Here is a 13,881-nt window from a genome sequence, read left to right on the forward strand (position 1 = left end):
CTAATAGGATATTATGGTCGACAGTATCGAACGCTGCACTAAGGTCTAGCAGGACAAGCACAGAGATGAGTCCACTGTCAGAGGCCATAAGAAGATCATTTGTAACCTTCACTAAAGCTGTTTCTGTGCTGTGATGAGCTCTGAAACCTGACTGAAACTCTTCAAATAAACCTCTGCAGATGATCTGTTAGCTGTTTGACAACTACTCTTTCAAGGATGTTTGATATGAAAGGAAGGTTGGAGATTGGCCTATAATTAGCTAAGACTGCTGGGTCTAGAGATGCTTTTTGAGTAAAGGTTTAACTACAGCTAGCTTGAAGGCCTGTGGTACATAGCTGATTATTAGAGATAGGTTGGTCATATTTATGTCATGGTCCTGGGTCGGTGACCCAGCGCTTTTAGTTTGTTATCATTTTCTAGATGATGATTGTTTAAGTTCTGTGTTATATTCGGTCTGCCTCTGAGTCTGCGTCTGTATCTGCCTGTCTATGGTGTCTCCCCATCTGTTTGTGAATCTGTCTGTTTAGTTCAATGTCTTGTCTGGTTCCATGTGTCTGAGTTTCCTGTTTTATTGTGAAGGTCCGTGTCGTATGTGAGTGTGCTCAGTTTACGTTTCCCCTGTCCCGTCAGCCCAGATTCCTCCCAGCTGTGTTGCCCTCCTGTCTCTCATCCCCTGATTACTGGTGTGTGTATTTAAGCCCTGTGTGTTCTCCTGCCTGTTGCCGGTTCGTCTGTGTAACTCCGTGTCAGTCTGTTACCCTGTGTTCCATGGTGTCCTGTTCCTCGTCTGCGTCTCTCTGCTTCTCATCCTGTTGTCATATGCTCCCAGGTCTGTTATTTTTAGTCCTCCCAGTTTAGGTGTCTTTAGTTATTTGTTATGCCCCACTGTTTGTTTGCCACTACACCTCTGTAAATAAAACCACCGGTATCTCATCCACTGCCTGCATCTTGGGTCCTTCTTCCAACTCCACACGGCTCGCCATTGGCAGCCGTGACAGTACGAACCGGCCACAATGGACCCAGCAGCATTCAACCCGCCCAAGGAGCTCCAGGAGGATATTGTTTACTCTGTGGACAAATTAATTAACGTGTGGCTGGAGCACGAGGGGAGAGAATTTCGCCAAGCCGTGGCTAATCGGCTACAGCGCTTGGTTTCTGGTCTCCCCTGGCTGCTCAGCTCACTTCACCCACTCGCACAGAATTTCATTCTGAACAAACTCCGTCTTCACCCCCCGGCTGCTACTATCCACCCTGCAACTCATGCTTCACTGCCCGGTCCGACAGAGGATGTTTCAACCCAGCCTTCAAGGGGGAAACGGCGCTCACGCTGCCGACGCTCCTCGCCACAGTCGGACCTGGGGATTTCTGAGCGGCCGGCTGTGGTGAGTGGACAGGACAATATTATTGGTCTGAACTGTGGGACTGTTTACTCAGGGGTAATGTTCTGTACGGCACAGGACAAAGACTGTTTATCGCCTCAAGCCCAGTTAGCCGCCCGGCCAGAAGCCCAGTTAGCCGCCCGGCCAGCAGCTCAGTTAGCCGCCCGGCCAGCAGCTCAGTTAGCCGCCCGGCCAGCAGCTCAGTTGCCACCTCCACCACATTCAGCCTCACAATCCGTAGCTCAATTACAGTCACAGCCAGACTTATTACAAACCATGTTACAATCCCTAGCCCAGTCAGTAGTCCAGTTGTCAGAAGAATCATTAGCCTTATCCTCCGTTCAGTCTCCAACTTCCCCACCATTATTGTCTCAACCTTTACTTCGGTCGCCCTCAGCTCAGCCACCTGTTCAGCCATCATCTTCACCAACTCCTCCTGTACAACCAGCTAGGCCAATTCAATCCGAAAGAAACTATTGTTCACCCATTCGTTCCAGGCAGAGAGACAAACCACACAATCCTGCAAACTGTCCTCAAGAGCGGGCCAGTTCTGAGACTGAGATGCACTCCTGGGCCTCCCCAGAGGCTGGGTTTCAGCCCCCAGCAGACTCTGGACCCCTGGAGGTTAAGAAGCCAGCTGAGGACTGCACCCGGCTGTCGCTGCCTGAGCAGAGTCTGTGCTCTGTGCAGCTTCAGCCTGCTTTGTGTTTGCCAGAGGCCACCGTGCCTGCTGGTCCTGTTCTGTCCCTGCCAGAGACCCGTGCGCCTGCTGGTTTTGTCCTGTGTGTTCCAGGGGCCCCTGTGCCCACTGGTCCTGAGACTGTTCTCGCTGGAGGGCCCGAGGAGCCCATCCAGCCTCCTTCCTCGTCGGCTGGGGGGCCCGAGGAGCCCGTCCAGCCTCCTTTCTCGTCAGCTGGGGGGCCCGAGGAGCCTGTCCAGCCTCCTTCCTCTTTCTCGTCAGCTGGGGGGCCCGAGGAGCCCATCCAGCCACCAGCTGCTCCACCAGCAGCCTCATCCACGCTTGCAGCAGCAGTTTCCTCCACTCCGGCGTCTGGCCCGGCCTCTGCTGCATCCTCCACGCAGTCGCCTGGTCCGGCTTCAGCATCCTCAGCGTCGCCTGGTCCAGCGTCTGCTTCGGCTTCATCCGCTACGCCTGGTCCAGCGTCTGCTTCGGCTTCATCCGCTACGCCTGGTCCAGCGTCTGCTTCGGCTTCATCCGCTTCGCCTGGTCCAGCGTCTGCTTCGGCTTCATCCGCTTCGCCTGGTCCAGCGTCTGCTTCGGCTTCATCCGCTTCGCCTGGTCCAGCGTCTGCTTCGGCTTCATCCGCTTCGCCTGGTCCAGCGTCAGCATCCTCATCAGCTGCTTCGCCTGTCCCAGCTTCAGCATCCTCATCAGCTGCCTCGCCTGGTCCAGCTTCCGCATCTTCATCCTCATCAGCATCGCCTGGTCCAGCTTCAGCTCCAGCTTCAGCATCGCCTGGTCCAGCTTCAGCTCCAGCTTCCTCATCAGCTTCGCCTGGTCCAGCTTCAGCTCCAGCTTCCTCAACAGCTTCGCCTGGTCCAGCTTCAGCTCCAGCTTCCTCATCAGCTTCGCCTGGTCCAGCTTCTGCTTCAGCGTCCTCATCAGCTTCCGCCTCGTCTGGTCCAGCCTCAGCATCAGCTTCCGCCTCGTCTGGTCCAGCCTCAGCATCAGCTTCCGCCTCGTCTGGTCCAGCCTCAGCCTCCGCTTCGCCTGGGGCTGCAGGGGCCACGCAGCCTTCAGGTCCCCTACTACCACCTCCACATCGTCGGTCATCTGCCTGGCCGCTTGTTGGGCATCTCCGCCACCGTGGACGCCCTCCTGAACGCCGCCACTGCCTTCCGCGTGGCCGGCCTCCGGACTTGTTTCCACGCCGCTGTTGCCGTCCGCACGTTCGGCCCCCAGAACTGTTTCCACGCCGCTGTTGCCGTCCGCACGGTCGGCCCCCAGAACTGTTTCCACGCCGCTGTTGCCGTCCGCACGGTCGGCCCCCAGAACTGTTTCCACGCCACTGCCTACTGCGTGGCCGGCATCGGGACCTGCCCCGCTGCCATTCGCATGGTCGGCCTCCTGAACTTGACCATCTGGGCCTTTTTGGACTCTGTCCCTCCGTCCTGGGCCCCCTCCACCCGCCCTGGTCGGGTCCTTTTCTGTTTTGTTTTGGTCGGTTTTTGTGTTTCTGCTGGGCTGTCTGGAGCCAGCCCTTGAGGGGGGGGGGTACTGTCATGGTCCTGGGTCGGTGACCCAGCGCTTTTAGTTTGTTATCATTTTCTAGATGATGATTGTTTAAGTTCTATGTGTTATATTCAGTCTGCCTCTGAGTCTGCGTCTGTATCTCTCTGTCTATGGTATCACCCCATCTGTTTGTGAATCTGTCTGTTTAGTTCAATGTCTTGTCTGGTTCCATGTGTCTGAGTTTCCTGTTTTATTGTGAAGGTCCGTGTCGTATGTGAGTGTGCTCAGTTTACGTTTCCCCTGTCCCGTCAGCCCAGATTCCTCCCAGCTGTGTTGCCCTCCTGTCTCTCATCCCCTGATTACTGGTGTGTGTCTTTAAGCCCTGTGTGTTCTCCTGCCTGTTGCCGGTTCGTCTGTGTAACTCCGTGTCAGTCTGTTACCCTGTGTTCCACGGTGTCCTGTTCCTCGTCTGCGTCTCTCTGCTTCTCATCCTGTTGTCATATGCTCCCAGGTCTGTTATTTTTAGTCCTCCCAGTTTAGGTGTCTTTAGTTATTTGTTATGCCCCACTGTTTGTTTGCCACTACACCTCTGTAAATAAAACCACCGGTATCTCATCCACTGCCTGCATCTTGGGTCCTTCTTCCAACTCCACACGGCTTGCCATCGGCAGCCGTGACAGAAGGTCCAGATCATCTCTCAGGTCTTTACTGGAGTTTTACCTCTGGTACTCAGACAGAGTTCATCAGTGTAGATAGTTCTGAGAGTCTTCTTTTGTTGTCTTCCTGCTGCTTCTTCTTTTAAAACTCAAACATTTATTGGAGCTGAACAGGTGTGTTACAAAGCCAAACCACCAGACACAGTGACAGGAAACTCATCTTTTATTTTCACGTTGATCAGAGTTACAGAAAGAAACATGAAACTCTGACCCTCTGCTCTCTGACATGTTTGACTTCAACAACATGAAAACAGCCAAAATCCTCATTAATCTGTTGGACTTTTATTCTAATCAGCTCTAAAATGTTTCCATAAAATCTAATAAACTTCTCGTTAACATCAGTGTCCGATGAAAATTCTACAAATAAAGTCATTTTCCTGATTGTTTTGTTATCAGACTGGAAGTCAGAGATCTTGGTTTCCATCCATCCTGAAGGTTTTCACAGAGCCGACTGTTCAGGTTTGACTCAAAGCCTTGTTTCTGGGACACTTTAGTCCTGAAACCTGCTGAAACTCTGACATGTTCTGCTGTTTGAACATCTTTGTATAAAGACGCATAGAAAATCGTCTCTGTGAAAATCTTTGATGTGAAAACCAAACCAAATAGATGAGCCTCGCGCTCGTGTTTCTGTAAGTGGATTGGAGGATTAAACATTGAACTGTATCAGCTGCTTCTGGGTGTTACAGATGATTCCTAATTTGCTCTCCTGTGAGTGCTGAACATCTGGCAGTGCGTCACATCAGCTGCAGCTCCCGTGAAAGGCACGGATCCACCTCGCAGAGAGCGGCGATCAGAGCCGAGCTGCCCTGGGATCCTTTTCTGCGCACCACGTCGATCACCTGTCGGGCTTTATCCGCCCTGCTCCTCACTCCGCCTAAATCCATTTCATCATCGATGATGACGCGGCGCTCCAGGAGTTTATCCAGCAGCTTCTTCAGGACGGGTTCGGACACTCTGTCGATAAACTGAGAGCGAACGGCCGCCAACTTCTCCTCTGCCGAGGAGTCGGCGGCGGTCTTTGGCAGATCGGGACCTGGAAGACCTGTGAGAGAGAGGAGGACGGATTAATGCCGAGGTCAGAGTGAGGCCGAAGACCTCCGACCACGGGAGCCTCGGCGTGAAGCCGAAGACCTCCGACCACGGGAGCCTCAGAGTTCCTGAGAACATCCAATCCAGCAGCTCCGACTCGGGCGGCTCCTTCCATCAGCTGTTTGCTCTGAATGCACCTTAAAAGGGAGAGAGACACTCTGCACACACTTCCTGTTTGCACGTCCTGTCACAGCGTGACGCTGCTCTGACCCTGATGATGTCACCTGAATGTCAAACGCTCAAACAGGTTAAAGGAAGTGCACGCCTGCCCACAGCCTCACTGACCTGCAGGTTGACCCATGACCTTTCGCAGCTTCTTCACCAGGTCGTTCCTGTTGATCTTCTTAAAGATGCTCTCCATCACCTGCACGGCTCCGTCCATGTCATACTTCTGCACCATCAGATCCACGGCGTCGCACCGCTCCGCCGTCGACAGCCGGGTCACTTTGATGGGCTCGATGTCTCTAAACCGCTCGTTCTTCAGGTTCCACTTGAAGGTCTTGAATTCCTCATCTGTTATGTCTTCCAGGATGTTGACGAGGTCCGGCTCCGTCATCTCGGCTTCCTGCTAGCATCAGAAAACACTGTGATCAGACTCTGATGCATCATGGGTAATGAGCGCACGCGGGTGTAAAGCGATGACGCAGATCCAGCTTTACACTGTGAGAGCGCCGACGTGAAACACAGTCAGTGTTAGCAAACATCTCCAGTAATAAATCAGTGCACCACAAACACATGGACGACTATGACAGAGGCACAGAAAGAGGCGGGGTTTAGTTCAGGAAGGAGGCGTGACCTGGAAGTATCTGCCCTCATCAGCGCTGTCTGAATTCTCCACATGACTGTCACGGCGGGAATTGCACATGTGTTTCCGGAGCAGATCCAAGGAGACGGGAGAACACGAGAAGAGGAGTAACGAAACGAGTCAAGTTATTGGGCTGAATCCCAGAAAACAAAAACAAAGCAAGGCGAAACAAGCGATGGAACTGAACTAAAACCTAAAGTAAGAAAACTAAACAATCTATGAAAACTCTGGCAGGAGACATGAAAATGAACAGGCACATGCAAAACGTAGACGCGGATTAATCCAAACATGAACAGTTGTAAGTAAACTCTGTGACCTGACGTGACGTAAACAGACGACCCGACAAAGAATAGAGGAAACACGGAGGACTTAGATACACAGGAGAGATGTGAGGGAAGTGGAAACGCCTGGGGACACCCCCGACACCAATCAGGAGTCGGGAATGTCAGCATGCCCCGCCCTCAGCTGTTTCCTGCCACTGCAGCTCAAACTGGTTTGAACCTGATCTCAGATTAAAGACAAAGCGATCACACACAGCTGGCTGATGATGAAGTGTGAAAGAAGGAGCAAACCCTGCAGATGTTCTCAGCAGGTTTACAAAGATGGCCTCCAGCTGCTTTTAATCGACACCAGCGAGAGCAGACGTCAGGCTCGCAGGAAGGAAACCTTCTGTGGCGCTCGCCCTCAAAGGCCAAGCCAGAATCTCCCAGGCGACCCTGAAGCTGACGAGGAGCTTCAGGTAGAAACGGCAGACACACTCACCTTTCAGCTCGGAGCGATGACAGAGATAGGAGCGCTTCCACTCGCCGGTGCCTGTCAGACGGGCTTCAGGGCTGCTGCTCTGCCAGTTGTGAGGCGCTGCTCAGACTGACTAATGTCAGAGGTTTGGCTTCTTCTTTCATGCTTCCTGTGTTAGTGCGACACAGGAAGAAGACATCCGCTCACCATCAACCTCTCTCACATCTGTCTACATCAGGGAAATGCAAAACACAAAGAAAAGAATGGACCTCGTAAAGACACCAGTGTGGCCCGCTGAACATCTTTGGAAAATGCATGTGATGACATCGATGTGTGAGTTTTGACTGTATCGCACAGCTTTTAGTTTTCCTCACAGATTACCCCCCCCACCAGCGCTCACATTAACTGTGATCCACACTAACACGAAGGGCGGCCTCACTGGTTCAGCCCAATGGAGGTGGAAGTGGGCTGTATGTGGGTTAGTGAGGTTTGCACACGTGTCACTGACCTGCTTACTTTTCAGGTGCAGCGAGGTCAGCCACTAAACCTGAGCGAAAGCAAACATTTGAGCTGCTGAAAGAAAAAAAACAACTTACAAATTAAAATATCTGTGTCACAGGCTGGGTCTCTGACCCAGCGCTCTGAGTTCATTTTGTATTTGTCTCATTTTAGATATGTGATTAGTTTGTGTCATTCCTATTTAGCTTTAGTTAAGGAAAGGCAGTTATTATTTATTGTTTCCTTGGTTTCTATTTTTGAGTTCTTGTATCGTTCATCACGTGTTAGGTCTGTTAAGCTTGTGTTGTCATGTCTAGTTTCAGTGTTTCCTGTTTTATTTTGAAGGAGTCATGTGTTCTTTGTTCATTGTATTTAGTTTCACTTCCCCTGTCCTGTCATTAGGTTCATGTCAGTCAGCTGTTCCTCCATGTGTTCCCACTTCCCCTAATCACCTCCTGTGTATTTAAGTCCTGTGTTTTCAATGTGTCATTGTCAGATCGTCTGCTTTGTTTGCAAGCCAAGAAGTTGCGTCAAGTTTCCTCATGTCAAGTCCATGTTCCTGTTGTAGGTTTTTAAGTTAATTTAGCTCACCCAGTTTAGTTTATTGTTAGCCTTGCATTTTGCCTTTTGTTTACAGTTATTTTGCCAGCCTCAATAAATGGCTCGTTTTCTGTTATTCAAGTCATGTTTCACATTTTGTTTCCGTCTGCATTTGGGTCCACCCTTCACTCTACACACAGTCAGCCCTGCTGATTGTGACAATCTGAAAAGAAATAATTTCTATTTTCAGTTTCAGTTTTATTTATACAGGACTAAATCACAACAACGGTCACCTCAAGGTGCTTTATACTGTAATGTAGACCCTACAATGATACATACAGAGAAAAACCCAACAATCAAATGACCCCCTATGAGCAGCACTTTTGCGACAGTGGGAAGGAAAAACTCCCTTTTAACAGGAAGAAACCTCTGGCAGAACTTAAACAAAGCAAATACAAAACATTTGAAGGTGTTTTCAGGAACAGCAGCCTCATAGGGGCCGCTGTGAGGAAACGCCCTGACAAACACGGCGATGTTTGAAACGACTGACGCTGACAGGAAACGGTGCAAAAGCTGAAACGAACCCACCAATGAACTGAAAGACTGTGGAGAGCCTTGGCCCAGCAGCCTCCATGCTGCTGCTTTCAAATGTCTCTCTGAGGACTTTAGCTTCGAGTTTCGTGGATTTCACAACCTGAAACACAGTCCGTCTCTGAGTGCTCACTCAGAGACAACATCTTTCACGTGGAACAGTGGAACGCATTTCACAAACGGATTTTGTTACACGGGCATTTTGTCGTACTACAGGCAAAATATTGCCATTAAGTGCCTTTGTAACTTGAATTTTTCATTAAATGCGGTCTTCATAAGCCGGGGTTCCACTGTACTGGTGATGGGTCGGTCGCAAACGAAATGGCTCTTAGAGCCGACACTTTGAAGTGAATGATGTGAGCCGGATCCTTATAGAGATTGACGGACCACGTGACTTTCGCACATTGCTTTGTGGGTACCCGTGGCAACAAAATCAAAACACTGCATCAAGCGCTAGTATTTCCAGCACCGGTAATCATTAATTCTGCGGTTTTAATCCCTACTTGCATTTTATTTGCCCCAAAAACAGTTCTGTACAAAACGACGGAGAACACGGCAGGTCTGTACAAAGACAGACGTAAATGGCCTGTATTTATATAGCGCTTTACTAGTCCCTAAGGACCCCAAAGCGCTTTACACATCCAGTCACGCACCCATTCACTCACACATTCACACACTGGTGATGGCAGCTACATTGTAGCCACAGCCACCCTGGGGCGCACTGACAGAGGCGAGGCTGCCGGACACTGGCGCCACCGGGCCCTCTGACCACCACCAGTAGGTAACGGGTTAAGTGTCTTGCCCAAGGACACAACGACCGAGACTGTCCAAGCCGGGGCTCGAACCGGCAACCTTCCGATTACAAGGCGAACTCCCAACTCTTGAGCCACGATCGCCCTTGTCAGTCACGTGACGCAAAGGCAAAAAAAGAGTATGAGGAAAAAATCAAAGGAGTGAAAAGGTGAGACTCACACGAGCATACAGAGTGGAGTAAGGACGTTAGCATGTTGCCCAACTTTCATCACGCACATATTTACTATTATATGGTCCTAATTGTGAGTGCATACACTCACAAAATGTTTAGTAACTTCAGATCCCTGCAACAAGCCCAGGTCCAGTTTACTTTGGTGATTTGGACTATTCCATCTCACAGCTGTTGTTACAGGACAACGCGTCTATTTGTTGTTTCAGGTTGTAATATTACACAACATTTTCAGATGTAATAGAAATAAAATGAGTGTTTCGTAATTCATTCAATTTATTGTCTTTATTTATAACTGGCATTATTGTTTCATTCTATTATAGAATCTTACAAGAAAGAGGCAAAATTGTATTTCATTATGCTTTATTAGCTGCTTCGGTGAAAAACAAATCAACAATGAAAAAAACAAAACAAAACAACATTGCAAAACAACATACTGGAAAACAGTTATTCATCACTTGATTGCTTCAATACAACACTTGGGCACATATATGCGGGACGCTTCGTGGCTGTTTTGATAGCGCTCTCTCTCTTAACCAATCAAATCTCACTGTGGTAGCAGCTTTAAACTCTGTATGACCCAGGTTGATAGAGGGGCCCAGTCTGGATCACATTCTTGTATTTTGTTGGCTGGTTTGCCTACAAAACACAACAAACATTAGCACGCAAAGCCACAGTGAACAAAGCAGCATAGCGCAGCAAATTCAATTCAAATCAACATAAGACTTATTTGTAACCTAAATCAACAATTATGTTATGATAAATGATAAATTACGTAATAACTACAACAGAAAACTGACCTTTGTGGAAATACTTGGAGCAGACTAACATGTGAGCTGGAGTGTTCTGGGACATTATATTTGGTCTGCAATCCAGGCCATCCGTCATGTTCATGTTCAAGCCATGAAACATGGCTTGAACAATTTCTCTTCAACGATGTAATCCGATTACAACCGATTTCTTTACCCGTCGGCTTCCTGTGGCTGTCATGCGACTGGCTATTGCAGTTAATAATACAACAGCTTCTTGCCATTATTTGTGTTTCTTTTTATCGCTGTGTGACTGTTTTCATGGGAAAGCCTGCGTGGGCTAGTACTGCTTGCCACTTGTTCCCAGAATCCTTTGTGGTTTTACCCTGGAATGACGTCACATTTTCACTCTCTATTGGGAGCCGTGTTTTTTTGCGCAGAGCAGAGACTGGAGGGGTGCAAACAGAGCCTTGCGTTTGGCAACAGCAGTAGCACACGAAAAGAGCAGGAGGGAGAGAGACAGAAAGAGAGCTGGTAGCAACAACAAGACACAACATCGTTACATTGGAAAGGTATGTTAAAGAAAATGAGTGACATCAAGAAAAGAAGCAAAATCTGGAACCATTTAAATTTTATTGACACTAAAAGGCAGAGTGTAGAGTCTGCAAGAAAAGACTATCATATAGAGCCGGCTCCACAAACAACCTGCACAGGCACCTGAGAACTGTCCACCCATCAGTGCAATGGAAAAATAAAACACAGTCAGTTGAGTGTGATATTAATATTTCTAAATGCCAACTTTTCCCTTAATTAAAGACCTGGGCTTTCATTTTTTTTCTTTGTGTTTTGCATATTTTAATCAATATTTTATTGTGTTGTGGTTTGCAGTATCTTGTGTTGTTTCCTTTAAATTTGTTTAAAAGGAAAAATCTGAAACTTTAAATAGTTAAAAGTTGAATTGTACATAGTTGCTTTTTGGATTTTATAATTTTTTTTTTTACATTTTGTGAATAAATAAAAGACTATTTATATAATAATCAGAATCAGAATCAGAATACTTTATTGATCCCTGGGGGAAATTATTTTTTGTTACAGTGCTCCATTATAAACCAACATTAAGACAAGACAGACAATACGCTAACTAAGAATAGTACAATATATACATATATATACATACATACATACATACATAAGTCACTCATAAATAAATAGCTTAAAAAGAAACATGTGTAGTTGTAGCAGCAAACAGTGTGTTAAGTGGATGCGTTGTACAGGGAGATGGCCACAGGCAGGAAAGATTTCCTGTGTCGTTCAGTGGTGCTTTTCGGTAATCTCAGTCTCTCACTGAACGAGCTCCTGTGACTGACCAGCATGTCATGGAGTGGGTGGGAGGTGTTATCCAACATTGTCTTTATCTTGGACAGCATCCGCCTCTCCAACACCACCTAATAAACATATATAAATAAAACCACTTTTTTTTTTACATTAGTAGTTAATTTTGTGCATAATTTTATATTGCTATTGATAATAAATTAATTAATGCAACCAAACAACCTGAAGAACCGCTTGGGATCCTGAAGAACCGCTTGGGATCCGAAAGTCCGGGTCTTTTTTTAGTGAGTCGAGCCGAAAGAGTCGGTTCTCTAAAAAGAGTCGGAATTCCCATAATTAAAGAGCACGAAGAAGAAGTCGGTGTTTGTTTGTCCTAGTGCGCAGGCGTCATGTGAGGGTGCAGTTCCTGCTGCGGCCTTCGGGGGCGGCAGAGCGCGGCACAGCGGCGAAGAAGAAGAAGAATTAGCAGCGGCGCCAAAAGCGAGCTGCTCGGTCCCGCTCATTTCTCCGCTTCCAGCCGCTTTAAAGACCCGCAGCATGAGGCCTAGAGCGGCCCGCGGAGCTCACAGCGCCGGTGCACAGCCGCCAGCTAACGGGTCTGAGTAACGGCTAACGGCGGCTTCACGGAGGAGACGAGGCGCTGTGACGTCACTGAGAATTAAGGTTTGTTTTTTTGAATGAATCTTTATTCGAACAAACAGGAGCAGCAGCTACCAAAGTAATTAGATTACCGGTGTTCCAGATCTACTGGCGTTTAGATCAACTGGCGTTGGTCGAACAGATGTGTGGCAGTCTTGCGTTTCAGGAGCTGCTACCGACAAACCAGCAAAAAAAAGCCAAATGTGTCACCTGTGACACTTGTGAGGTTGTCTCAAACACACTCCGTCAGTCTTGATGCTGTTGAACAACAAAATGTTTAAAAATGTGGCGAGTTTACCTGGTGATATCCTCGTGCGCCACGCGATCGCGAAAACAGCAAACAAGTAACACCACGCCGATGTTGTTCACAGGACAGCAAGAGTAAACGATCGGGAGACTCTTGTCGTCGTCATCGTTCCCCTCGCACGGTTTATTTCTCCGAATTCAGCGTTTTTGCTTCACAACTACAGCGTGCAGTTTACTTTGTGCACTAACATGGACTCGAGTCAACCAGCGCCACCTCTGGCCAAGTGCCACAGCCTACAGCCAGATCAACCTGTGACACATCTGCACCACGTTTGAATCAGTGTCATGCACATTTGTACCTTTCAATTGTGTCTGTTTGTGCGTCATGCAAATAAACCTTTGGAAAGAATGAAATGATATCATATATTCCTTATTGGCCTACATTTGTACAAAATTCCAAATTATATACACAAAGTCATAGACATCACCACTCCAATTGGTCATCATGATTTTAATATTCTCTTTTTCCATAACAATGAAATACACCTTGGACAAATATGACACATCAATATTTCATTAGTGTTGTAACATCACATCCTGTAAGCATCGTCTGTCTGTGTCCTTTCCCTGAAAATGAATATTTCCAGCCAATATAGGCAATTCATCAACATGGCTGGAGTTATATACAGTCTGTATAAGTGTGGTTAATCTAATGAAGATTTGTAAGGAGACGGCAGTTACTGTGAATTCACAGCAGTTACACAGTGATTAGTAATAAACAGCCAGTGAGAGTGAGTGGATATGACTGTTCCCACCACTAACACATGACCATAGGCCACTACTAGATTAACTTGTGACACATCTGCACCTGCTGCTATGATCACATTGAGTAGAGGCTGAGTGGCTGCACTTACCCCTGGTACATCCAAATCTACCCACAAACATGTTGACAGATGCAATGCCAGCAATGTGGATTGTCAACACTGAAAACAATCAGTAAGCAAAGACAACAGGGATCATTTGTTTCTGTTTATTTAGCACCCACAACATTTGTAGTCGCCTTCTGCACAGGGGAAGTCCACACACACCGTGTGGTACCACTTTCCACAGAAGGTGCAATCTGCAAGATTGAATGAGATTGTCAGGGTCATTGTCTGACTGTTTATTACTAATCACTGTGTAACTGCTGTACATTCACAGTAACTGCCATCTCCTTATAAATGTTTATTCGATTGACCACACTTATGCAGACTGTATATCACAACCAACTCTAACATGTTTGTTTGCAGAGGGCAGACACAGACAGACTACGCTAACGACATGTGATGTTACAACACTGGTGAAATATTAGTGTGTTCACGACATTTTTCGTATGGGCAAAAG

General features: G+C 47.7%; 2 protein-coding genes across 3 annotated transcripts in view; one reads left to right on the forward strand and one right to left on the reverse strand.

Annotated features, from left to right (window-relative positions):
• Window positions 1–4,434: 4,434 nt before the first annotated feature.
• LOC146702419 (uncharacterized) lies at window positions 4,435–7,485 on the reverse strand. 2 transcript variants are annotated; one of them, XM_085469154.1, is made up of 3 exons: window positions 6,946–7,485; window positions 5,664–5,943; window positions 4,435–5,331 (listed from the first exon to the last, which is right to left on the reverse strand). In XM_085469154.1, the coding sequence occupies exons 2-3, from the start codon at window positions 5,932–5,934 to the stop codon at window positions 5,024–5,026; spliced, it is 579 nt and encodes a 192-aa protein (XP_085325280.1). In that variant the 5' UTR covers window positions 5,935–5,943; window positions 6,946–7,485; the 3' UTR covers window positions 4,435–5,023. The 2 variants fall into 2 exon arrangements, with proteins under 2 accessions (XP_085325280.1, XP_085325278.1); XM_085469152.1 differs by having other exon boundaries at window positions 5,664–5,946.
• Window positions 7,486–11,978: 4,493 nt separating this feature from the next.
• The window catches only part of LOC146702420 (uncharacterized), a 15,151-nt gene continuing 13,248 nt past the window's right edge, over window positions 11,979–13,881 (forward strand). Inside the window, exon 1 of the mRNA XM_085469048.1 lies at window positions 11,979–12,276. The gene's annotated coding sequence lies outside the window, so the exon portion shown is untranslated. The remainder of the gene's footprint in view (window positions 12,277–13,881) is intronic.

The sequence above is a fragment of the Copadichromis virginalis genome, linkage group LG9, assembly GCF_057382275.1.
Source record: "Copadichromis virginalis isolate Kocher_CV1m ecotype Utaka linkage group LG9, C_Virginalis_male_GT1.1, whole genome shotgun sequence".
NCBI lineage: Eukaryota > Metazoa > Chordata > Actinopteri > Cichliformes > Cichlidae > Copadichromis > Copadichromis virginalis.